General features: G+C 37.8%; 1 protein-coding gene across 3 annotated transcripts in view; it reads left to right on the top strand.

The window, feature by feature from the left end:
* The window catches only part of RIMS2 (regulating synaptic membrane exocytosis 2), a gene marked incomplete at its 5' end in the record, with an annotated part of 744,128 nt that overhangs the window by 466,361 nt on the left and 251,025 nt on the right, over positions 1–26,742 (top strand). For 2 of the 3 annotated variants that reach the window (XM_084618865.1, XM_084618864.1), the window contains 3 exons: positions 242–413; positions 1,037–1,190; positions 18,964–19,032. In XM_084618865.1, coding sequence (XP_084474991.1) covers positions 242–413; positions 1,037–1,190; positions 18,964–19,032 — 395 coding nt within the window. Of the gene's footprint in view, positions 1–241; positions 414–1,036; positions 1,191–11,074; positions 11,102–18,963; positions 19,033–26,742 lie in introns of all 3 variants that reach the window. The other variant, XM_084618867.1, reaches the window with a different exon arrangement.

Raw genomic sequence — 26,742 nt, 5'->3', positions numbered from 1 at the left:
GTTTTAAACTAATGAACTTTGTAAACACGCTTCATGAATACAAAACTGTAAATTATGACCAATCCCAGGTTCTAATCTTTATTTCATCAGAAACTCCTATTCTGGTGTCCTTCTGGTTTATTGTTAATCTTTCAAACTATATACAAATTACCACTGTTCTAAGAGATCATGCATTTAACAAAATGCTTAGTACAATGTAGTAGGTTTTGGAAGTCTTTAATGTTTAAATTGCTCTTTGCAGTGATAAAAACAAAAGAAGAACAAAAACAGTAAAGAAAACATTGGAACCGAAATGGAACCAAACATTCATTTATTCTCCAGTTCATCGGAGAGAATTTCGAGAACGAATGTTGGAGATTACCCTTTGGGACCAAGCACGAGTTCGTGAGGAAGAAAGTGAATTTTTAGGAGAGGTATTTGGAACTGTTTTGACTCTTCATAATCAGTCAGTAGTTTGGGGACTTTGTCAATAGTACATGGATGACTGATGATTTCTTTGGCTTTTGTGAATAACATATTTTTATCTGATATAAAAAAAAAGCTGACACTTTTGCACATATTTGACTGCTTAATAGTAACTCTTCCTAAAAGTTACTGAAATTTACGATGTAATGTTGGTATCAGATACCTTCTTTAGTTGTTCTGTCTTAATAACAACATGAACATAGTTTCAAAAAGTCATATTCTTTGAGGATTGTTGATAATGGTCCAAATTTGTCCCTGGTGTAACTTTACTGAAGATGTTGAAATATGATTGTTTATTAATTTGTCCCAAGATGTTTAGATGCTGTTCAGATTATCATTAAGGTGCTATGGTTGCTATTAAAGTTAGAAGTGTTTGTCTTATTCGGTGTCAAGATTTGTTACAAGTACTATATTCGTAAGTGTCTTGATGGCTCATTTTTGAGTGAATGCAAGAACTCTTTAATTTCAAATGTGAATGTTAACATTAGAAGAATGAATAGAATAAAATATGTAGAAATACCTATTTTAAAATAGTGTTCCACTGTAACACCTGTGCTTGTTTCATTTGTAGATTCTTATTGAGCTAGAGACAGCACTATTAGATGATGAACCTCACTGGTACAAACTTCAGACACATGATGTTTCCTCATTGCCACTTCCCCATCCCTCGCCATATTTGCCTCGCAGACAGCTACATGGTGAAAGCCCTACACGGAGGTTACAAAGTAGGTTATTAATATTACTAATGCTGTGTATATCTCATCTAAATTAGTGTGTACAGTATGTTACATTCTAAGCTAAAGATTTGTAAAAGCAGGAGTTGACATTGTGTGTGTGTTTTTCTTTGCCATTAATCAGTGCCTTTTTTGATTGCCAATGAGCTTCTGAAGTACTCAAAATGCTAATGCCGAATAGTGCATGATAATGCATTCTTTCTTAAAATATATGGGCCAGATCCTCAGCTGAAGGAAATTAATTTAGTTAATGAAGTTATGCCAACTTGCACCAGCTGAGGACCTTGTAATCTGATTGTACACCCAAACTGAAAGCACAGTAACTTTGTCTTCAGCCTAAACATTTTAAAAAAATGAAGCACAATGACTTGTATGTAACTTTGCATGTATTGAATTTAATACAATTGTTTGTTACTGCCTTTTGATACTATCACTACAGTAAAAAGAGCATGTTCAACATTTTGTTAAATTCTGACAACTCTGAATTGTCAGACCATTTGCAAACGTTTTTGTTTGATTTTGCAAGTAAAGGGGTGCTTCATAACTCTCTTTGTATAGTACAGTATTAGAGGTCAATGGTAGGTTGCAGTAAATAGCAGAAGTGTTAACAAAAGAACTTACGCTGAGTTGGTAAAGGAAAATGTAATTTGATACTTAAGACAGAAAATAAGTGGTAGTGTATGACCAAATCTTGTTTAATCGCCTTCTTTCTTTTTGCCATTTAAATTACTTTATTGAGTCAGTGTTTTGTGATTATCCTTACAAAATTTCTGTAGGCATTGTGAAGTATCCTTTGTGAGTCCTACAGATATTTTTGTAAAAAAATTGTAAATCAATTTATAAGATTTTTTTTGTTCACGCTCTCTCTCTCTCTCTCTCTCTCTCCATGCACATTTATGCGCACCTTGAAAAGATAATTATTTTTTAAATTTTGTTTTTGACAACGTTCGTATATTATAAACTCCACATGGATTCTCCAGTAATTACGTTCATAAACATAAGTATTTGTAATAGTTGTCTACTTTGAGGTCGTGCAGCTGATTATGAGAGGTATTGGAATGCTCCATATCATAATATTCTGAAATTGATAAACTACTGCACCAAATTGTGGTGCATAACTTTCTACTCATGAAATTATCATTATACTTAGTCATATTTTCTTTTTCTGACTGACAGGTGAGGATCTCCTTTTCAATCCAGTATGCTTCTCAGTAGCTATGTTGTTGTTTTTGACAAATTCTTATGGTTTTAAAGTATTTTGTTCCTTCTTCATTTCCTGCAGTTAATTTTTCTGTAAATTTTTTTTAAAATTTAAACTCAACTTTTTTGGTGTGTGAGAGTAGTTTTCTATTTGGCATTTAGTTTATTTTATTTTTTTTCTAGCTTTCAGAAAATGTTTAAACCCTGAGTAGCAAGCCCATTTGTTTTTAGCATATGACATACATACATTCAAATGTTGGCCATTGTGGATAACCATAACAGCTAATTCCTTTGTTTTGGGGGTGTAACCGTGCCTCCATGGGTCACAACTGAGAATACCAAATTCAGGACAAACTGTTGAAAAATAGGACAGATACACCCCAAACTGGCAGTTATTCTCCCTTAAGATATACCAAACCAGCAACAAAAGTAAACTTCTGTTTTACCACACTGGTTGACAAGAAGTCAGAACAGCAGTTTCCTTAGGCATTCCAGTCCTTGTATCATCACCAAAAACACTAGACTTTAAGATGAGTGGTTCTTTACAACCAACTTCATCAAATGAAAGGTTCCTCTTATCCCAAAGGATCAGCCACAAACCCAGGTCAATATATAACTCAGATCTTACCCAATAATCATGCTGTTGCCAATCCTTTAGTATGTAAAATCTAAGGTTTATTTATAAAAAGAAAGAAAGAAAGATGAGAGTTAAAATTGGTTAAAGGAATCAAATATGTACAATAATTGCAAAGTTCTTGGTTCAGGCTTGTAGCAGCGATGGCATAAACTGCTGGCTTAAATCAAGTCTCTGGTTGCTTACAAATCATTGGAAGAACCTCAGTCCCTTGGTTAGAATGCTCCCATTAGTATAAATCCATAGTCCAGAGTTTTGAGCAGGAAAGAGGCAAAATGGAGATGTTTCCAGCCTTTTATAACTTCTGCCATGTGGAGGGAAATCCATTCTTTCAAACAAAGCCCTCAACACAGCTAATGGAAAATTACAGGTAAAATAGTCACCTGGGCAACTCACATGTCCATGCATGATTTCACTTAGTCATAGCAGGAAAGTCCATTAAGTGTAGATAGGTGTCTTCCATGGTCCATTGTGAGTTAAGTGTTTCTTAATGAGCCACTTAATTTGAATAGTTCCTTCAAGATGTGTAGGCTAAATAGCTTATGGGCATTACCCGAGGAGCAAACATTTGAAATCCAGGCATAGAGCCAATATTTATAACTTCAAATACAAAATGATACATGCATACAAATAGAATAATCGCATTCAGCAAATCATAGCCTTTCCATAGACACCTTACTTTGTACAAGATTTGTTGCAATTATATAATAGTGGTAGCAACAATGATCTATATGGTCATATTTTAATCAGATAATATCACAGGGGGAAGCTCATATTGATGCTAGATTCAAGATCTGATCAAATATCTTGCCTCATACCTTCAGATATAAGGAGTATATTCTGTTTTCCTGGCTGCACCTGAACAATCTTCTAAGCCTGTATGAAAGCAAGTATGGAAACCCTTATCAAAGGTTGCATGGTGTCAAATATTTGCTCTGGTTGGAGGTCAGGACTTAGTGCAGAAATCCTTCTCCATTTCAATGTAGCTTTGACCCAATTGGCCCCCAAGCAGTAGTTTGACATCCTCAAAATGTGCCACAAGTTCCAAAGAATTAGAGCCAAAGAAGAAGTTTAAAGTGCTCATTATAATTGTTGGAACCTTTATACATTTCTCTTTATGACACAAGGCTATCTAAATTGCAGTAATAATATGTGTGTCCAAATTGAGATGAGAAGTCCACTCAGAAGGATTTCAGAATCATGATCCTTCTCGTAGTCCAAACTTCTCCTCACTTTCCTAGACTGTATGTACTTCAAGATTTTGAAACCTGGTGTCCCATAAATTATTCCCAATTCAAATTGACACAGTTTTGCAAGCACATAAATACAGAACAATGACTTTTGGAACTGAAATTCTCCAGATTTGGGACTGGGAAGATGTCCAAACTGAAATTTAGTATTCACTAGGAATTCTTATAGGAAAAGGACTATGTGATAACTAAGCAATTCAATTGAACAGTGGTAAATCTCACGAGTTATCCCTGCATCAGGAATTGGAAAATTATATATTTCTTGAACTGGAGTATGCCTAAATTAAATTTATTTGTCACATCTCCGAGTTTAAAATTATAAGTATCAGTTTCTTGCAGAAGAAAGTGGGAAAGTCATGGGAGTGCTTGGGGAACAAACTTGCATATCCCTCTGACTTCTCCAAGAAGAGAGTGTTTAAATTCTACTGTTAGCACCATAATGGTGAAGAAATATTTGGTTCCTGTTCTTTTTGCTGGCGGTTTCAAGAGAAGATTCAGCTAAACTGAAGGCCTCATCATGTCTTTTGACTTATGAAGGTCTTACTGAATCCTGTGTTAAAAAGTCTTCTGTATAATGGAATATGAATGTGGTTCTCAGATTATGAAACTTTATTTTGAGCAAAGAGATGTTTGTAAAATCAAGTTTCTTCAACAGAAGATGTTATGTCTGGTGTCAGTGAATTCATCCTATAGGGCGACTGAGTTCCAGGCTTTAGTGACTATGATTTTATGAAGAGACAATGATGTTGTGTTAGATATGCAGATACCTTCCAAGCTGGTCTCAGAGTTCCACCACAGTCATCCCATTTATATTTTTTTGCATTTCCTAAGCTCTGTCCTGCTGTACTTCTACATGCGCAGAGTTTTAAAAGTCCCCAGTGTTTGTTTTGGTGCAGACAAAATCCCTTAGAAAGTCAGTCCAGCTATTTGCTTTCATATGGAACTAATTGCTTCAACTACGTATTGCATAGTGAATCTTGCTTTCAGCGACTGGGGTTACAGAAGCTGTTTCCAGGTTGAGACAGGAGTAGTTCAACCCTCCCACTTTTGTATTTTGGAATGACTCTAAGTATATTATTGTTACTTTGTAAAATAAGACCTGTCTTAGTTCATGTATACAAAAGTTGTTGCTGTTAGAAATATCTTATTCCTCATTTTAAAAAAATAGATATTTTTACTGTATTTGAGGTACTGTATATCTCTCAAAAAAGAGGCTTTGAATTACAAGGATATTTGTTTTTCTTTTCATATGCAGACATATTTGGGCTTTATAGTGTCCAGATTAGAAGAGAAAGGAGAGAAATTTACTTAATTTTTGTTCTCTGAAGGTAGTATAAAAGAATCACCTACACTCACCCACTTTCTTTTCTTGCTAGAGTCAGGGATATGGTGTTTTACTTGTGGCACCTTCAATTCTCTTTTTAGCTTCAGTGAATTTTTGTGATAACGAAAATTGCCAGATTGTCAGCCCTGAAGAAAGCATTTCTGTATTTATGCACAGCCAGTGATGTAGAGCAAGCTTTCCACAGCACTCCATATGCTGGTTTGCAGTGGCCAGCTGTAGCAGAGAGTAGTTCAGTTTCCATACCCATTTATCCCTCGATTATTTCTGAATAGACAGATTTTGTGATACAGACATGTCCAGTAAGAATTAGTCTATCATTGATTTTCACTTATGTCACTAAACATACACAGGTGGTAACAAGTTTCAGTCATCCCCAGCCTGTGCTGGATTTGAATTGGTGCAGATGAAGGACTTTGTATCCTTAACTGATCCTCCCACGCTATCCAATCCCTGGACTTTCTATTGAGAAATGCAGAGCATTTTATCTGGGGGTATCTCATATATACACTGATAGATTACAGCTACTGCAGAACACTCAAATATACAACATTAAAAAAATAAAAAATTATCTTCTAAATATATCAGCAAAGGGAATTCATGGTGCCATACTACACTAATGACACTGTTTGGCTCTTATACAATGACTATGTTTTAAGCTTTTACATATAGTATATAAGGTCTATGGCAACATAAAATGTAAATAGTCCATCTCACTGATCATAAGTGGACTTTTGGGCTAGATTTTTACCACAGCCTCAACCCAGCTTCCAGTTATGCCCCCAAAATCAGCGGTGCATAAAAAAATCCAGGCAAAATAATCAAAGTTATTGACAATTTTATAGTGTAACTAGGGAGTTATTTGCATTATTTTCCTTCTGACAACTGATTGTAGACACAAAATTATAGGTAATTGAAAAAAATTGGCATTTACCCCCTGTAGTTGATCATTATATTGTGGTATTTGTGACATTTCTCATAGAAGATGTAGAAAATACCACAAATTCCATGGAAAAGTTAATAAGTAAAGTAAGTCAAAGTAAATATTGTGGTGTGGTATCACATTTATGCACTACAGCAGTTCAAATCAATGGGCCTGAGACTACGAGTAGTTCTACAGCTTAAACTCAAGAGGTTGAGAGACAAGGTCTTCTGTATTGTGGGCCTTCAAATCTGGAAGGTTTTTCCTCTCTCTATTTCCCAGTGTACATATGTAGCATTCTTCACATTGAAAAGCAAGATAGATTTGTTTCACATTTTACAATTATTTGCAGTTGTGGGTATGCGGCATGGACAGTGTTTATATCTGAGTCATGTGGGCTGATATTGAGTGGTGGGTGAAGGTGTAAGATTATTGAATATTTTGAGGCACTAATTCTGTACTAATTCTGCTTTTTTTATAGAGACATATGCCCTTTGTTTATTGAAACTTGTTTTAGATATTTTTAAAATAATTGAATTATTGTTATTTATTTTTACTTAGTGTTAAAAAGCAACAGATTCATTTTTCAAAGTCAGTTCTTATAGCTTTAGAACCACACTCTGCCCTGCATTATTGATCCGTTAACCACAGAGTGTGGGTGGACAGCACTGATAGTGGTGAGATGCCAAAAAAGAAAAATATGTACAAAACAGAATTTTTTAGTCCCTCTGGAACACAGCTTCTCTAGCACTTTCACAGGAGTGGAAACCTGCAGACATAAGGAGACATAATATGGCTGAGATCCTGAAAGAGAAAAGTTTTAGATTATGAGCACTTTCACTAGGGAGAACAATGTCAAACTGTGACCTTCAAAGAAAGACTTAGCAGTTTTCAGAAATAACAGCATTTGGAAATTGACTGTGAGAACCAACAAATAATGGACAAACTACATTATCCTGAAAAGATAAAAGTGAATGTAATTGCCAAAAAAATAAAAAAGCAGTATCTAGAAAATCAAATTAGAGTCCTCAAAATATCTGAAAATAAGAAAATTCCTAACTGGTTTTATTACATGAAGAATCTTATATTGTTTGTTCTTAGAATTAATGTCAATAAGAACCTCATTTACTAACCTACATAATTCCAAAGTGAGAGACTGAAAAGAACTCTGATAAGGGAGAAATTGTGTCGTCAGTATTTCAGAACAAAGAGACAAAGATTGAATGCAGCATATGCGACAAAAGAAATCTGCATATAGTATATGAAAACAAAACATTCCTTTTCCAAATCTAACCCGATTAATTTGGACAACAAGAAAAGATTTGGTATCCCTAAAAAAAGGTCTAGATGAGGGTATAAATTCTGCAGTCCACTTCATGGCTAAGTGTTGGGCCATTTACCAGGAGACCGGCTATCTTTCCTGGGACTAAGCTTCAAATTTGAAATTACTAGAAACCTTCAGGTCCAACCAGAAACATGGGGAATTTAACAAACTAGAAGTCTCAGTTCACAGGTAATTAACCCAAAGATGTTTCCTCTGTTAGTTAATTTCTGAGAAACTTCACTAACTGGATTTGAGATCCTGGATTCAGTTCTTTGGAGTTTAGAGGCAATACTTTCCCTCTATCTTCAGCAAACTGGGGATGAATGGAATTTTATAGTGAAGATTCAAGCCATCCCTCCTATTGCATTGTAATGTTAAAGTTTGCAAATCAGTAATGTTGCGACTTGTGAAAAACAGGAGACTTTTTATTAGTATTGCTGAAATTTGAAAAGTTCAATAATAACTGAGATAAGTATTGCAAAGTGTTGCGATTTTACCCTGCTGGATCATGACCTTCCATATCATGTATTTCTCAATAGTTTCCTTTCACTGTACTGTGAATATGGAAAGCCAATAATATAATCTTAAATCAACGCCACCACCATCAAACCTAAGTTGAGGTAATTATAACCATTCTATCTCACGAGTCAATAGGCATGGGACACTTAATGGAGAGGCATATGATTTTTTAATATTATAATATGGAGCATTTTACGTGCATTTTACGTGCAGTAGCACAGACCCACAAGTGGAGAATGTATTACACATATTTAACTCTGGTGAGCAAGAATAACTTTTTTCTTTCATGCTTTTTACATAATTTTCCCCGTTCTTTTGTGGAACACAGGTCTTGGGCATGTTATCTTGATTTGCATGTATGAGTGTTTTGTTCATAGGATATGAATATCAATACCAGTATTATATTCTTATTATACATGGATGAGTTATTAAATCCTTTAACAAAAAGGTATTTAACATGATACAGGGGTGTCTGAAAGCCTTTAAATTACCAATATTTTTCCTTATTAAAAGAAAACTGTTTTGGCTATGAATTTTCTGCTGTTTTGGATAATTAAAAAGAGGCTACAGTAAAGTGTGATTGAACCACAAAAACATTTGAAGGCCCAGCAAAAATTTCCAAAAGCAGTGAAAGGGAATTTGGGTATTTTTATAGTTCTCTAAGTCTGACTACTTTATATAATCAAGTTAGTAAACTATTCTCCTCCCTCTGATTCAAGAGAGCCAAAAACAGAAATGGTGAGAGAAAAAAATGCTTTCATAGCAAATTAAACCATTTGGAGGCAAAATTTACTTTGCTAAACAGCATATATATAGCAGATTAGGTTGCCTTTAAAAAAGTTTTAAAGTATCTGGTTCCAGAAGGGGGCATTCTGTTTTGGCTGAGGGTAATAGAGTCTTGATATAATGATTATGCATAATAAACTATCATATATAATTTTACAATAATTTCTGGAAAAATGTTTAAAAGTTTAACATTATTCTAATGGTAGAGTTTCTATCTTGTAACTATGTAAAGGCAAAGGTGGCTGCTCAATAGTCATAGGCCGCAATATTGCAATGATCTCCACATGGGCATAGGCCTGTGCCTTCCAGGAGATCTGCCTCTGTACAGCTCTTTGCAGAACTAAAGCCTTAGAAAGTCCATTCCTCTCTAATTACATCATGGAGCTTTGGTCAGATTCACAAAAGTATTTAGGTGCCTAATTCCCTGCTGGAGGAATCAGCGAATATAGTGATTATGGGTCCCTGGAAGCTATATTGTCAAGTGGAAAGAGAAAAGGGCTCTTCTAATTTTAATTATATTTACCAACAACAAAATTTGATAATATACAGAATTGCCATTTGTAGGTAGATTAGTAGCATCATATACACTTTACACAGTGAGAAACTGAGGCTCACAGAGATTAAGTGACTTGCCTTCAGCGGCACACTGATCTAGCAGATTACTGCTAAAACTAGTTGTCTGGAGACTTGGGTTCCAGTATAGATTCTGACACTGACATGCTGTGTGACCTTGGACAGATCACATCCTCACTGAATTTCAGTTTCCTCATTTTTAAAAAGGGGGCAATTATATTTAACACCATTATAAAGTTGTTGCAAAGTCTAAATAATATTAGTAAGCTGTTACTTGTGCAAAATATTATTAGAGCCTTTTAATGGCCAAATAGAACTCAGGACTTCCAACCATGTTCTCACTGCGTTGTGAAGACAGTAGCATCAGCTCCTCCTGTGGTAGCTTTACAAATTTGCAATGCAAAAGTGACTTTTCACTTTTTCACAAATGTTCAAATAATGAATTTTGTCCCAAAAAATTGAAGTTTTGGAAAATTTGTCCAATTGCATAAGAATTAGAGACCTGTAAAAGAGGCAAACTTTATTTAAAAGAGTCCACAAAACAAAATTTTTGTCTGTTTAGCTGTTAGGTGAGGAAGCACAGGAGGAATACAAATACTAAACTAAATCCTGCAAGCTGGTACCCACATGAATAACTTTGTTCATGTCAGTAATCTCAAACTCAGTGGGGCTATTGGGAGGAATGGAGTTATTCATATATGTAAATGCTTGCAGAATTGGGGGCAGAGAGTTAGTGGAAGGAGGGGAAGATTGACAGAGACTTCCTTTTTTGGTGTGGTAAATCAGGAACAGGACTTTTAGGTGCCAGCCCATAATAGCATGCAGAATTGCCACAAGTGAATGCTGCTGATAATATTCTGCTGGAGACCCCTTCAATTCGAAAGCACTGCACAATCACTTAAGGATAGTAATTTATTGTTTTATTATATTAAAATTCACATCACTGAATATTATTTGAGCAGACTGGTTGCCATTAAAAAGTAAACATTTATTCACAGTTATAGTTCAGAATAGGCAACAACTGGAGTATCTTTGTCAACATTGTTTAGTTACTGGGAATAAAAGTTGACTTTCTATTGGTGACCAAAGTATCATTGTTGTGGTTTAATTTCTGCTAATTACTGTGGTTTTCCTCTTTTGTATTTAATTTAGTTTGAAATATATACCTTTACGGAAATCTTTAAGCATTAATATGGCCAGTCATAACTCCTCCACTCTAAACAGAAAAGTGTTTGCAAATTCACAGGTTCTAAGCATCCCTGTTACATGTATAGATTTCACGTATTTTTTCTTGACATCACTTCATTTTAATATTTGTTTTGCAGATAAAGGCTTATATTCATATAATTCAGGTAAATCTTCAGCATGCCTGAAGTGTTTATTGCTTGCGTATATATGCACAGTTTAAGTTGACATTTTATTGATGTGCTTATGCTACATACTGTGCATATTTTAAATTGCTAAAGAGTTACTTGGCTTTCCTGTGTGCTTTTCAGTCATGTCCTTTGTACTGGCTTTATTTTTTCAGCATCTTAGTATTGGGAACACCTTGCTGAAAGTATATTTGTTTTGTCTGTCTTTATTTGAAGGGAGATAGAGATTTGATAGATAAGTTGTAGCATGCTTTACTAATTATACTGGGGAAATATTAAGTTATTTGGGTCAGAGATTTATTAAAATTGAAAACTTGTACTGAAGCTACTTTGTAAACTGTTTTAAATAGTTAAAGAATGCAGAAATGTGGTAAGTAAGATATTGTTAATATCAGCATAAGTGTCTTTGTATATAGCTATATTATACCGTCCCAGTTGCAAATCATTTTGCTATATCTGAGAGAGAAAAGTGATGCTCTTAGCTTTCCTTAATTAAATATAAATAACCCAATAATGTAAAGCATTCCTAATACAAACTTAAATTCTATCACACATTTCATGTGGGACTTTTCCAGGTCAAACAGTTTTAATTACATGAACTTCATTGAGATTTGGTTCACCTAATTATATTTTAATTATGTTTAATAAATGTAATACCAAGAAATTAAAGCTAATACTATGCCCACAAAAATCTCTTCCGCCACTGATAATCAGGTTCTCTGAATGAAACTGAGAGAGAGAGCTGCATGATAGTCAGTTGTGGCTTCCTAAGTCTAAGACTGTTTCTGTTTCAAGCCTGGCATAAATTAGAATAATTTAAGGGCTGCACTAAACTAGACCAGGGGCTACATTCACTTTTCCTCCTCCTCCTCTTCCTCCTCATCCTCATGTGTAAGATTGCCTATAGAGGCCCAATCTGGTAGGCAAGTGCTGAGTCCGCTTACCAGATCATGCTCTGCAGGCGAGTTAGGCAGAGGACCACGTCTTCCCCTGGTTCTTGCATTGCTCTGGGATATATGTGTTTGGTCACCTGGTGTGGAGCTGCTCTGCACATGATCAGAGGCAGAAACATAGATGCCTTGGGAACTTTATTGCAAAATTTTAGGTGCCAAGTGAGCTTAGGCACCTCTAGGGTTTGGTGGAAGCCAAGGGAGAGGGGGTGGGGAAGGTCTGGTGATTCCTAGTGGGGCCTGATTCTCGGATTTAGGTGTCTAAAGTATCAGTTAGCCACCTAAGTCCTTTTTTGAATCCAGTCCCAACTGACTAAGCCACCGAAAGGCCATCTACCATCTTGAGATACCTCTAACCACTGGACAATATGTTATTCTGATGTCTGTCTTAGTCTCTCCTGTTGAATTTATTCCACTTTTTATATGTAATTAAATTTACATTGAGCCTGAGACAGAGTGAGAAATGAGTCCGTAGTCCAGTGGTTAAGGCACTCACCTGAGAGGTGGTAAACCTGGGAGACGTCTGTGCTACCTTGCATGTAAAAGCAATATCTCCCTGGGATATTAACGACAGAACTATGCACAGGTCTCTACATCACTGTCTAATATCTGGTCCAATGTGGAAAGTAGTTTCAGCAGGTCTCCTCTGCATGCTAAAGCTGTATGTCTTCAAAACATTTATAAATACAGAGTGTTTCATTCATGATTTGGAAGAGGCTGGATAGCCATCTCTCTTGGATGGTTTAGCCACAACAAATCCTGTATCTTGGCATGGAGGGTTAGACTAGATGACCCTTGTGGTCCCTTCTAACCTTATGTTTCTATGAACTGCAGTCTTATAAAGTTTGGTAATGCCCCAAAATGTAATTCTGAAAACATGCTTTTTGGATATGACATATTCATTCTTCTCCAATGACTTAATATCATGTTTAAGGCTAAGATTTTGTCACAAATATTTTTAGTAAAATTCATGGACAAGTCATGGGCAATTATGAAAAATTCACGGAAGCCATGACCTGTCCCTGACCATTACTAAAAATATCCATGACAAAATGGAGAGCCTGGGCAGGTGCTGGGGGGCTGGAAGCTCCTGGGTTCCCCACCACCCGTGGGGGCTTGGAGCTCCAGGGTCCCCGTCCACTGGTGGCTCTGAGCTCTGGGGGTCCCGCTCTGGCATCTGCGGAGGCGGAGAGCTCTGGGGGTCCCCCAGCCACCCACAGTAACCGGGAGTGGCAGAGGGTCCTGCCTGCCACTCATGGTGGCTGTGAGCTGCGGGCAGCTCCCGCCGCCTGCGGTGGTGGGGGTACCCTGCAGTTTACTGCCTCTGCAGTGGATCCTGCAGCTCCCAGGCAGCGCTGGCTGAAATCCTGGTGGTCTTTGGAAGTTACATATTCTGTGACTTCTGTGACTAAATCACAGTCTTAATCATGTTCACTCAGTTATTCATTCAAGTCAGAAAAGGTTTCACTAGCTACCAGGTCTGTGGACTCTGTGATGGATTTCTCCCAGCTGGGGTGCCACCTACACTGAGGCCCCATCAGCCTGGGCTCCCTATAACTGTACTGCTGTGAGCAGCCTGCCAAGCCCTCTCCTTGGCTCCAGCACACATAGAGGTAGGGACACACCCAGCTGCAGTTACATACACACAGGTTCTTTAACCAGCCCCTGCATGGGGAGGCATAGCTAAGGCACCTCCCATTTCCTAAGGCACACATCTCCCCTTAAGTGTAAACCCCAAATTGTATTGTCTTTTATTTCACAGAGATCTGTATGGCATAAGCTCATGACATTCGCCCCCTCCCTCAATGTGGAGAAGAAGCAGAAAGCTGTTGCATATCTAAGTTATGACTCCCACACACTGGTGTTTAGACAAAGCCAAAATGAGTTTATTAACTACAAAAGTGATTATAATGGATAGCAAACAGATTAAAACAGATTACCCAGCAAACAAACAAAATACGCAAACTAAGCTTAGTATACTAAAGGGATTGGATATGAGTAGCAAATGCTCACCCTAATGATGATTCAAGCAGGCTGCAGAGATTCTTAAGGGGCCAGCTGCACTTGCTTACAGCTTAAAAAACCCCAAGTGTTCCTTTCACAGGTTAAAAATCCCTTTTGGCCTGGGTCCAGCACTTCCCTCCAGTTCAGGCTTTGTTCCTCAGGTGTTTCCAGGAGCCTCTTTGGGTAGGGAGTCAGTGAAGAACCACGATGATGTCACTCCCCTGGCTTAAGTAGCTTTTGCATGTGGCAGGAACCCTTTGTCTCAAAGCTGGGTTCCCACGCCTGGTCGGTGGAAAAACACTGGTATTCCAAGATGGAGTCCAGTACCAGGTGACCTGATAGTGTCATAGCAGCCATGAGTGAGAGGCTGTTTACAGTGTCCTCAGGAAGAGAGATTAGCTGCTTCTAAGGCCTATTGTTTTCTCCTAATGGCCCTTTAACCTGAATGGGCCCTTCCCAGCCAGCCATCTAGACTGGCAATCTTTTGCCTACTTGGTGTTCCCCAGGTGTAAACACATTTGTAATACAGATATATAGTCAATATTCCTAACTTCAGATACAAAAATGATACATGGGTACAAATAGGATAATGATATTACAGTAAACCTTTCAAATGATATCTCACATGATCTATCTTGCATAAAATATATCAGAATTATGCCATAGTCATATCATAATAATATCACTGCGAAGAATATGGGGTGCAGTGTCACAGGCTCATTCTAACACAGCCAACCAAAAAGAAACTTGTATGCGTTTGATGTGTAAAGCAGAATAACTTAGTTTTGCTTTTGTTCAATTTGGTACTGTATTACTTGCAGTAAGATAAAGAGAGATGTCTTGGAAGAAACATAGGAAACACATACAGTATTTACACCAGTAAGTTGCCATATTTACAGAGTTATTTTTATCTGTATCACTTCTCTTTTTAAAAATGGATTGTGATTTTGGGTAATTTATTCCTATTAGACCTGACCCAGGGATTACTGAAGCCAATGAGAGTATTTTCATTGACTTCAATGGGCTTTGGAGGAGGCCAGTTATTCCTTGAGGTAATTTTTAAGTTTTAGACTAGATAATCATGTAGCATGGTGTGTATTTTGTTTTCAACACACAAATGTAATAAGTCATAATGAAAGACAATATTCACCCTAGACTGGGATGATTTGTTAATAAATTATATTCTAGGACACTTAATTAGTGCTATTCCTTACATTAAAATAGAGCCAAGATAGAACTGAAGGATAGAGGCAATGATCCATTTATATTCTGTAAGGCTATCAGTCTTGAGAGTCCACCCTAGGTCTGTCACAACATGGCTGTCACATACACCATACTAATGGAGTTTGAACTGGTTTCAGAGCGGAGAATGACTCCCTTTTTGCACTTACATAATACATACCTTCCTTTATAAAACATCTTGAAACATACATATGAAAAGTGCTAAATAAGAACTTATTATTATTATTATTTTATTATTTTATTTATTATTTATTATTATTCCTTGGGAATAATTTATTTGTGAACATGTTTCATTTTCAATAGTGCCAGATAAACCTGAGATTGATTTTTTTTTGCCTTGTTGGCATTTGTTCTAGTTGCTCAGATTAAAAAGGGGTAATTTTACAGGGCACAGGTAAGAAAAGATAGAAGTCTACGTCTTCAGAGCTCTGATGTGTGATTCCAGAATTGCATCTTCAATGGGCTATAAAGGAAAAAACCATCAGAATTACTAAATAATACCACACTTGCAAAACTTACAAGAAGTTTTAAACTCTGCAGCCACCATTCACAGTAGTATCTTATACATTGATTCCAATGAGGGATCTGAACCTTTCAAACTTTTTCTGTTTCTGGGGCTAATGAGAGACATTTTAAATAAACACTCAGTTTGGTCTGACTACTTCACAAAACTTACCAGTTCCAGGCAGACACTTTATTTCCTCCATCCTACCTAAAAACATTAATGTCCAAAGGGAATTTTTTTAAGTGAAAATTTTCTTATCTTGTTAAAATAACACCCCCCAAAAAAACCACCAAGCCCAAAAAAACACTTACTCTACATTTGATATTTTGATGATTCTTTAAAAGTTAATAAAAAAATTTTATTTTCATCATTAAAAATGCATATCTTGTCTCTAGAATATTTAACATAACATTCTAAAATATATTAAAACAGCCCTGTTAATTGCAATTATAAAAATATATAGAAGTAATATTCTAATAATTAATTAGCAAGATATGCTCATGTCTAATAAAATATTGCTTACTGAAAATCACTGCAGCGCTTCACAGCCACACTGGCTGTGACCCTTCTTTCATGAGAAAGAGACACTGTCAGTTTGCCTCCTGGGTGAAGGATTCTGGGTGTTTCTTTGTACTCCAAGATATACCAGACCAATCCTTTGTCTTTATTCATAAATCGGATACCCCCTGCTGTTTTTCTTCCTGTAGATTTCCTCTCTTTATATTGCACAATATCTAAACATGCAGCTGACTCAGTATGCAAATAGGCATGCACTGTGAGGCATACAATACATAAATGACCAGACAGGGAAATAGATATCAGTTACCTCTTGCCTGAAAGTAACATTTCTGAGGTATGTCACCTCCTGGTGACCTGACTTAATTCTAAGACTTTAAGAACATAATTTTCAGTATAGATATATAACACCTTAAATATTATCCATACACACATTTCACAATGATTACGGTGACCAGTAGGCTACTGCCTCTTAGTGTAGACCTCACATGCTGCCTTCAGTGAACTATTATGCAGCTATCTGACCCAGAGGATCCATATAAAACCCTATTCAGATGAATTGTCCTCTGCAAATTGGCATAAAGGGGTCCCTGGGTCACAAAGTAGCTTGGGGTTAAGGTGTGTTATAGTTTGGTTTTTGTGCTGGTGCCAGGGGGGATGGAAGCATGTACCCCTGTCCATGTTCCATCCTGGTGTTATTATCAGTACCATATGGAAGGCTCTCTACTGGGTCTAGAACATCAGGGACAATATTACAAGTGTGGATGATTCTCTTTCCCTGTGGGTTAGGCTAGATTTTTATGGAAGGTCCCCTCAGGAACTCTATAATTAGGGAATAATCAGATCCAGAATTGCCTTTAAGTCAAATTTAAGTATTCTCCTTAATTACCCTGTTTACAGTACGTCCTTTATGAGTATGGAACCTGCTCCTTCACTCTCGCCCTGATTCTCTGGGTCTTTCCTAGTGGTAAATTGTTCTTTCTCCTTGTGTTAATCCAACCAATGGACTTCAAAAGAAAAGCAACAAACCACATGCATGGAAATTTAAAATTATTTACATAACCTATTAAACTAATCATAGTCAGTCTATCTTAAAGTTATACATTATAGTAAGAGTAGGCCTGGCTTTCCTTGCATTGATAATTTTCAGGTTCTCAACTGTGCTTAAAAATTGGTATATCATATAAACAATAACAATTAACATCTTTCTAATGCAATTACAGAATTAATTTAGTAACAAAACAAGTTAACTTATAACACTTTATAAGTTTTTTTTCAAGAGTAAAAATTACATTTCCAAGTATTTCCAAGTTAAACAGCTTTATTTGAGCAATGAAGGGCTGAATTGTAGATTGTGGGCTTTGAGCTGGAGGGGAATGAGCATCAATCAAATATAGTGATCAGTTCATACTCCTCATTGAAAATTCCCCACTATAAAGTGGCATGCACTATGCACCAGGGGGGCACATCCTCTTCATGGGATCCCCAATCTGGCTATATGCCCCTGATTCTATTACAATAGGGTTCTCCCCTACTGTGGAGCAGGGGTCTAGGATCCACCCGGAGAGATATGTGAATAATCTCCATTCCCCTGAGTAGTGATTCTTCTTAGTCTCTATGTCTTGGTTTTACCCTTCAAAACTACTATTTTTTCTGCATCTTCCAGGTAGATTAATCATCCCTTTCCTACCCATCAGAAACCTTGCACACATGTCAAGGACTGGTGGCAAGTAGGTTCAGTCTCATAGCTGGTGACCTATTGGATGATTGCAAACAGTCTGAGCTGACACACAGTTGTGACCATGTAATCATTTGTTAATATGTATTACTACGGATTTCCTTGTCCTCATTTGAAAAAGTACATTCTCTTTTATTAATGGGTGAGTATCACCGACATGTTAGTATACAGATTTGAACATTCCAATATCAGCAATAAAACAAGTTGGGCAGAGCTGTACTTACAAGATGCCAAAGAAGAAAGAGATAAGTGTGTGTAAGTAAAATTAAGCCAAACAGAGGCTAACACATTTATTTGTCATACATGACCTACATTTTAGGTCTAATTATGGATTTAGAATCTGCTTTTGCCAACTAAGCTCTAGCTATTTTAACAAGTGTTGTGCTTGCTGTGGTACAATTAAAATACGTCTTTTCCTCTGAATTTTCACAGCTATAATTTGCCTTGCAGGATGCAAACTATGCATATGAAGCTGCCAACTCTAATAATGATTATCATTATCTTTTAGAAAATGTAGCATTCATTTAACATAATAGCTATAATTCATCTTCCAAGTGTTTATATATGAGTTTAGCTATATTGCAAACAAGAAAAAAACATAACATAACTTCGGTATTTTGCAGCTGGATTTCACTCTTTCACTTTTGAACTATTACTTTATGGATTTCAAGGAAAATAGTTAATGTGCCACTAATTAATAACCATTACAATAATATATATATCTTTCTGTTCCAAGGATCCTGTATTGATTCTCCTTGTATTTATCTATATATTTTTGCCAAGTTGTGTAGTCTGAAATGCATTTCATTTGGTTATTATTATTGCCTGAGCAGTTCTGACTTACAGTAATAACAATGGTATGTTTGTGACCATTCTTTTTCTGCAGGGTCCAAAAGAATCAGTGATAGTGAAGTCTCTGACTATGATTGTGATGATGGAATTGGTGTAGTTTCAGGTATGAATTTCTAAATGCATTCTTCTAGTTTCAGTAAAGAGCTTTCTTATTTATAATTTACTATGATTAATTTAATGTTGCTTTTCTCCTGGTAGAAAATAAATCGGCACTCAATACACATTTTTCTAACAAACACGCAGAATGCTGTGAGCTAGCTTTTCTTAATGCATTAACTACAAAAATGACTTGTAAAGGGGGAAAGCAATGATCCCTTTTCCTTTTTGGCTTCTTTATAATGTATTTTGTCCAAAAGAATGAAAAAAGAGTTTTATTTTGTTGTGCTTTCTTTTTAACTCAGAATTCATGTTATCTGGAAAACTCTATGGTGAAATCATAGTGAAATAGTGAAAACACTGGAGTCAAGGGCTCAGAAAGCTGAACATTTGAGAGAGGAAGGGAATTTTAGCCATATGTTTTTAAAAGTGTATTTGTTTTGTTAACAGGCATTTAATTTTGGTGTTTCATGAGTATTTAAGACAAAAAATGTTATTGGCAAAGATCCAACCTCTTCTAATAAAATGCAAAGAGCTCACAATATAGAACTCTTAGTTCTCCAAGACATCCATCAGTAAAACCAGAAGAGACTACATTTTGCATTTCTGGATATTTCTAAGATAATAAATAGAAAAAAACCCAACAATTGTTTTTATAAAGAAAAAATAACAGTAATAAAACCCATACACTATCCTTTTGAGTCTTTAAACATCCCACAGAAACAAAAAGGGACATCCTGTGACAGGAAAAAATCCTTATGCCAGTCATGTTTAATTCTTTCTTTTGCAAGAGGCACCATTCTGGACTGGGGTGCGCTTTGTAGTTGTCTGGATTGTTAGCTCAGTCCCCAACATTTCTAGTTTTTTTCACATCTAGTTCCCCCTTTTTGTTGCAGCCCACCTTTGGCCCCATATCTATCACTACCTTATGGTCGTAGGCCTTGTCTACAGTGGAGAAAGGAATTATGTTAGAAATCATTATTAACTAACACATCTAACTAACAGAATGTAAAACACAATTTAGTACCTAATGTGTTCACTAATTATGAGTAACTGGAGGGTCCTCATTACCATAACCAGATAATACATTTTAAAACTTGTCCTTGTCAACACTAGTTGCTACACATCATATTAGTTAACACATTTCTAACATGATGCATCTTCCTGGTCTACACAAGCCCTAAGAGGGAATTCTGCTGCATAGTAGACACATCCAGCTGGCAGTTGTGCCTTTGAAGAAGCATGTTTGATGGGGTAGGGATTGCAGCTGAGATATGGTTCCATATGGCTGGCCCCTTTTTTATCTTTTGTCTCCTGGCTCCAGTTCTGTCTCCTGAGAGGATATTTCATTCTGGTTCCTTTGCATTCATGGGCAGGCATCAAACAGATAGTCCAACTTCCATAGTGAGCACCAGGCCTGAGCCAAGGTTCACAAAACTGTGAACAAGGAGGGTGATCTGAAAACAGTTGGTTTCATCCAAGTTTAACTGTGCCATAATTCATTTACATTCAGCTTTCCAGGATGCAACCGGTCATTGTTTCCACCTCCCCATAAGCTTCTGTATGTTTGAGAGTACAGGAAGGATAGTTGTAGGGTACTTCTCCTCACTCTGCAAGTTGTTCTTTAGGAGTTCCTTCACCCTTCTCCTTTCCTGGCACCATTCTCAGTGGCCAAAGAGGCCATAGATTTCCCCTGCCCTAAGCCTGTTTTCCAGATCACAAAGAAACTGTGGAGGAATCCTGGGAGAAACATGACTTGAAGATAGCTTTTCTTGTTGCCTCCTTGGATCTGGTGACTTTTTCTTCTCTTCTGCTTACCAATAATCTTACGGGCAGAAGAATTTCATTAAAAGCACAATTCCAAACTGAACAGTGCCTTATAGCCTGCCCCTTTTAGGAAAAAAGCTATTTAGGGAAGATCAAACCCTGTAGACTGTCCAGGATGAGAAAAATTCTGCTCCAGAATGACCAAAGTATCATATTCCTCCTCCTAGCATAAAGAACACTCAGGTTGCTGTTAGTTTCCCTTCAAATCTCACTAAAGACCAAGGTTCCAAATATCTCACCATGAAATAATTCTCAGGAACAAATCAAAACTGGAAGAGTTTGCAGACCAAGCCATGGAGAGCTTTTGATCCCAGGGCTCTGAAACTTCCTCCTCTCCTTTTAAGAGAAGTTTTCTACTTCCTTTCTTCAGACAGCACTTGGTACAGATCTCAGAAGACCATTAGGTTCATTTGGTGAGTTTTTTAGATTAGTTTGTGGATTTAGTGAATATCCAGGTCTCTGCCCCGCTTCCCACATCTCTCTACCTAGAAAACAGTGAGGAGAGGAAGCAGCACCACAGTCCTTCTGACATATTCAATCCATAACAGAGAGACAGTGATTCTTGGAGATCTGATTGCTCCTAATTGCTGTGCCAAAGATGTCAATAGGAGTTTATCTTAGTTTAGATCTGAAGTGGCTCAACTTCTAGCATATGCTCAGTCATCACCATAGTAAGGCCTGAGGGATTGCTCTTGCCTCTGTAGATTCTAAAGATGAATGCTTTCATATTCCCATTGCTCAGTTGCCTCAGAAATACCCCATTTAACTTGTGGGGAAAATCAGTCCATCTGGCCTAATGTCAGCACCCCAGTGCTTACAGACTCTCTCACTACTGTTTGACAATTGATGGACTTGCTGTGAAACACTTGGGCTTTATAATACAATGACAGAATCTAGCCAATTCTTTATTAGCTGCTAAAGCATGTGTTGACATCGCTTTAGGGGTAAGTCAATGCTTTCAGAAAAGAATTTTCAAAGGTGATAGTTCATGTCAGGAGACACCTGAATAATTCAGCCAAACACATACTAGAAATGTCATCCATAGATCTAGTAATTTGGGACACAAAAATCTGCTAATATGCATCATGGTACCATGTTGGAGCAATGGAACCCAAAGAATGATCTGCCAGCCACAATCTTACTCTCACCAGTGGTCAGGCAGTCCTTGTTGTGATTGGAAAGTCGTACTGCTGCACGATTTTCAGACAGTCCAAACAACATCCGATGCAAACCTGCAGAGATGTGTAACTGTCTGATCCTAGTTACGTGAAGACACTTGGTCCCATCAGGAGAAGTGTCTCCAAGTCAGCCTACTGGAACACAGGGCAGTGGGGTTTGCCCTTCAAACCTTCAGAAATGAAATCCTGAATCTCATAGCCCTGTTGTGTATGGACAACACCCACTGTAGTTAGGTATATTAATAAGCAAGGGGGCATCAGCAGTAGAAGACTGATACAGGAAGCATTGACCCTAGTTCTGTGTGCAGAAGATCACCTGCTGTTCAACATGGCAATGCAATGGGCAGACTTTCTCGAGTTGCAGGTTAATCGGCTGAGCCAACAGGTACTGGGCATTGAATCTGCAGGACTTCCAATCAGTAAGCAATCAATGGATCACCCCAGCAGTGACCTCTTGTGACCACCAAGATCCCTAGATTCTTTGATCGGTACATGAAATCTCAAACCTGGGCAAAGCAAACCTTCTCTCTCAACTAAAGAGGCCTGTTGTTTCTCCTTTCCCCTTGAAGGAAAGGGAGTCCTGTAAAGGACAAGATGGACAAAGAAGTACTCATTCTAATAAACCCCAGACTGCCCTTACTGGTCAAAGGATTCAAGGCTGCTGATGCTCTCACCCACAGATCTGATTTTTCTCCAGGAAAGTAGAAACACAGGTCATACAGTGCACCGGGAAACTGCATGTAAACGTCTGGCTAATGAAAAGAAAGACCTGAAACTATAGGGGCTTCAGACAGGTTACTATAGTCCAGATAAATATCCCCCTCTAGAATTTACCACAAAAGTTGGGATAAGTTTTATTGGTGTGTAGGAAAGGATTGGAGAATGAATCTGAAATCCTGTTCCATTTCCTGTGCGTTTCCATTTACCAGAGGTTTATACTCTTAGTGAACAGACGTCTGAGGACAGTGAAATTATTTCAGCAAAGCCTCATTCTATAGAACCAGTGATTAACTTAGTTTTTCATAAGGTGTTTTCTTCTCCTCAAGTCATTAGTAGTGCTAGTTCCCTTCTTTTGGTTTTCTGTTAAGCTGTCTGTTACTTCTATTCTTGGGGGCCATTACTTCAATTATGAATATACGGGAGCTAGCTGCTTTCCTGATCATGCATAATGACAAGGTATGCCTCAGAGAGTTACAAGTTTTACTCCTGAAATTATCTCTAGATTCCTCTGAAATCAAGCCATTAATCTCCCTTCCTTTTGCTTTCAGCCAGCATCCCCAAAGGAGCCCTTATAGCATACACTAGGCCAGAGGTTCTCAAACTGTGGTCGGCGGACCACCAGTGGTCTACGAGCTCCGTTCAGGTGGTCTGTGGATAGTTCCCTCTAAGGTGCGTGCCTGGGCAGCCATCTGCCTAATTAGTGGAGCTGCGCAGGCATGGCTCCAGTAATTAGGTGCCTGGACCCTGGAGAAGACGCACATGTAAGGTGAGGTCGTGGCCTTGGGGGAATATGGGGTAGGTGGGAGAGGGCAGTGGGGTGAGAAGAGGGGGTGGGGGGGATTTTGGTAACATGCAGGGCTGTGGTGGCCGGACTTTCCCAAGCTCCAGGGCTGCGGCTGCCGTGGAGAGATGGTTCTCCTTCCCAGCCTCAGCTCCGTGTCTGCTGTGGCAGGGGAGAGACCCCCCTCCTTCCCAGCCCAGCTTGGGGGCTGCTGCAGTGGGGGAGACCCCCTCCTTCCCAGCCCCAGGTCGGGGGCTGCTGTGGCGGGGAGAGAGGGCACATCTATCTCATTAGAAAGATAAGACTACTGATTTTAAAATATGAGTTGTGTGCTTTTATTTGTAAAACAAAAAAACGTTAATTATTTAGGGGTTTTTTTAATATAGTGCTTTTATCCAAAGCGCTTTACAGTAGTTAGCTAACGGTACAAACAACATTTGGAAAGATCATTAAGTGGTCGGTTGAGACCCTTGGCAATTTTCAAGTGGTCTGCCAAAAAAAAAAGTTTGAGAACCACTGCACTAGGCATAGTTATAGCTGTTACATTCTGTTCACACAGAACGCCAGACCTTTGGAAATCAGATTTCCTATATGTACTCCTTGAGGGCCAAAGGCGGGAAATGCTATATTTCAGTCATAACTAGAATGGTTAGTCTGTTGTATCAAGTAATTAGACTGAAGTTTGTCCTTATGGAGTCAAAAGTTAGTCAGAGGGATGAGTGCCTCCTGGCCAGAAAGAGTCTGCTTTTGTGGGTGAGATTTGCCAAGCAGCACTTTCATGCTTCATTCAGAGGAGATGTTTGTGTGCCTACAGACATAGCTGCTAGACTAAAGGCTAGATTTTCAAAGGTATGTAAGTGCCTAAAAATGGGAGTTAGATCCTAACCTCCCTGCTTAGATATCTTTGAATATCACAAAAGATGCCCCTCTGCATCTTAGGGCACCTAAATACATTTGAAAATTTGGCCCTGAGAGTTTTAGGACTCATAGTGCAGAGCAACATAGCCTTGGTAATCTCTTTAGTTAGTCCCTCCTGATGTTGGTTAGATGTATTGCTATGCATACACCTGTCCAACTTTGTGGGACTTCATCACAGAAAAGGGCATTTTGGACCTGGTTTTCAACTGTCTAAGCTCTGTTTGCATACAGTTGTTGTGTCGGGGGCACGGGGAACCAGCTGCAACTCCCTGAGCCCCAGTTACTTGGCTCCAGTGCAAGTTACATCTTCAAGGAAACAGTCTGCCCCATTCAGGCCATGACAGTCTCCTCCCTCTCTATTCACCACGAGCCGGAGGGACAGCTGGTGCAGGAAGCAGAGGAGCCACCTCTGTGATCTTTCAGCTACAAAAGGGGGGATTTTCCACTGGACATCTCTGGCCAGTTCAAATTCATTGTGTGGCACATAACAACCCTTTATTATTGCTTTGTGATTTATGTTTTGAGCACACCAGTTAATTTTATCCAGGCTGTGATTTTTTCAGAGTTCATTCAGTTCAATTACAGTAGTAATGCAAGGTGCTAAAAAAGTTATCAATATGGACTGAAAGATGGAGCAAAGAACGATAGCTGGGTGTGAAAAATCTAGCTAAATAAGGGATAGAATTACTTATATTTAAATAGTCCAGTCCAAAATGGTGGGCCCCCTCACACTGGAAGAATTTCAGTTTGCAAGAAAGACCAAAGTCTCCTTTATTTAGCTTGTTTTCTTAATCCTTTTGTGTTAGTTAAGAAGAGTACTATGACCGCATACTCTACGTGATGAAAAGTGCATAATTTCATTTTGAAATCCTTCAACATAGTAGCAGTCCATTTTATAGTATTAAGAGTTTGGGAGGCAAAGTTGGGATCATACTTTTATCTCACCTAAATGAGTTTTTTTCTAGGTGAGTGGATAGCATTTGTGATTTCCTCCCTTCTTTTGTACATTATTTGAAAACAAGTTGACTCTTTCAAAATGTTAAACTATCCCTGTTGTTCATTTTGAGTGTTGATTCTTAAATAAAGCTGATAATGACTACTCATCTACTTCATCTGAATTTGTTCTGATCAGCCACTTATGATATCCTCTTTTTCCTGACACAGAGTAGCAGACAGTATGTAGAGCCATCATGTTCCATACAAGATTAATGAGATTGTTCTTAATTTCTTTCAGTTGTATGAGTCTCCTATTTAAGATAATGGGTTAAGAATCGATTGGCATTTTCTTTCCATTCTCCAAGACCTAAATGTCTTCATAGATTGTATGAAGTTTACCTTTATTTGACTTCTGTTTTGATATATGACTGTACAGTTGGAGAGTCTGCACAATTCTGTGGATGAGTTTCCTGCTCTTAACAGAGTGTGCAATATGCCTCAGCACATTTCTTTTGGTTCTTTTTAACTTTGATTTTTCTGCTACCTTGGTTGCATTGTAATTGGGGCTGGTTGTGTGGGTGGGAAAGGTATAATGTTCCTGTGGCCTTGAAAAAATCTATTTAATTGCCTCTCTTTTTCAGTACTGCTGTCACTCTGTGTACTTTCTTTTTAAATGTATTCCTTGTTGTCTTGTCTCATCATCCACATACATCTCTCATTTACGGTTCTTATACTCAGTTTGCAAACTCATCACAATGTCATCTTGATTTAAATATTTGCCGTCATTTCATCAAGTGTTACCTCTTATTTTTTGCTTCTTTTCCTCCTTATCCCAATTCTTTCATTTTGTGTTCTTGGTTTTTATTTAACAGCAGGTTTTATTTAACATGACAGCTCACTTTGCTCTTTGTTCCTTCTGTCATATAAATACGATATCACCTCAAATAAGTTTGCTATCATCTGTCAAGTATTTGTCTTGATCCTTTCCATGGCAATTCTTGCTTATTTAAAGTATTGCACATGCAACCTAAGCCCCCCAGAAACCTTTAGGCTTTGACTTGTCATGTTTCCGTACTTATGCTTAAGAAACAGTTATACTTGTCCGTCCTCCACATGGATGATTTTCTTAACCTACTGTCCAATCTAATTTCCATTTGGCAAGACATTCTTCCACCTGTTAAGGACAAGAGCCTCCTGTGGGTTGCTCTATGTTTCATTTTTATTCAAATACCATATGTGAACATGAGAAAAGGCATGAGGCACCTTGTTGAGTCCACTATGCATCTACTTATTTTCTATCAAATGACAGTTGGTCTTTCATCTACTGTAGTTACTCCTTATGTCATTTTAGATGCAC

Source organism: Lepidochelys olivacea (genome assembly GCF_965140295.1).
Source record: "Lepidochelys olivacea isolate rLepOli2 genome assembly, chromosome: 2".
NCBI lineage: Eukaryota > Metazoa > Chordata > Testudines > Cheloniidae > Lepidochelys > Lepidochelys olivacea.
Note: the sequence above shows the minus strand (reverse complement) of the source record. Positions and strands in the feature narration are given on the sequence as shown.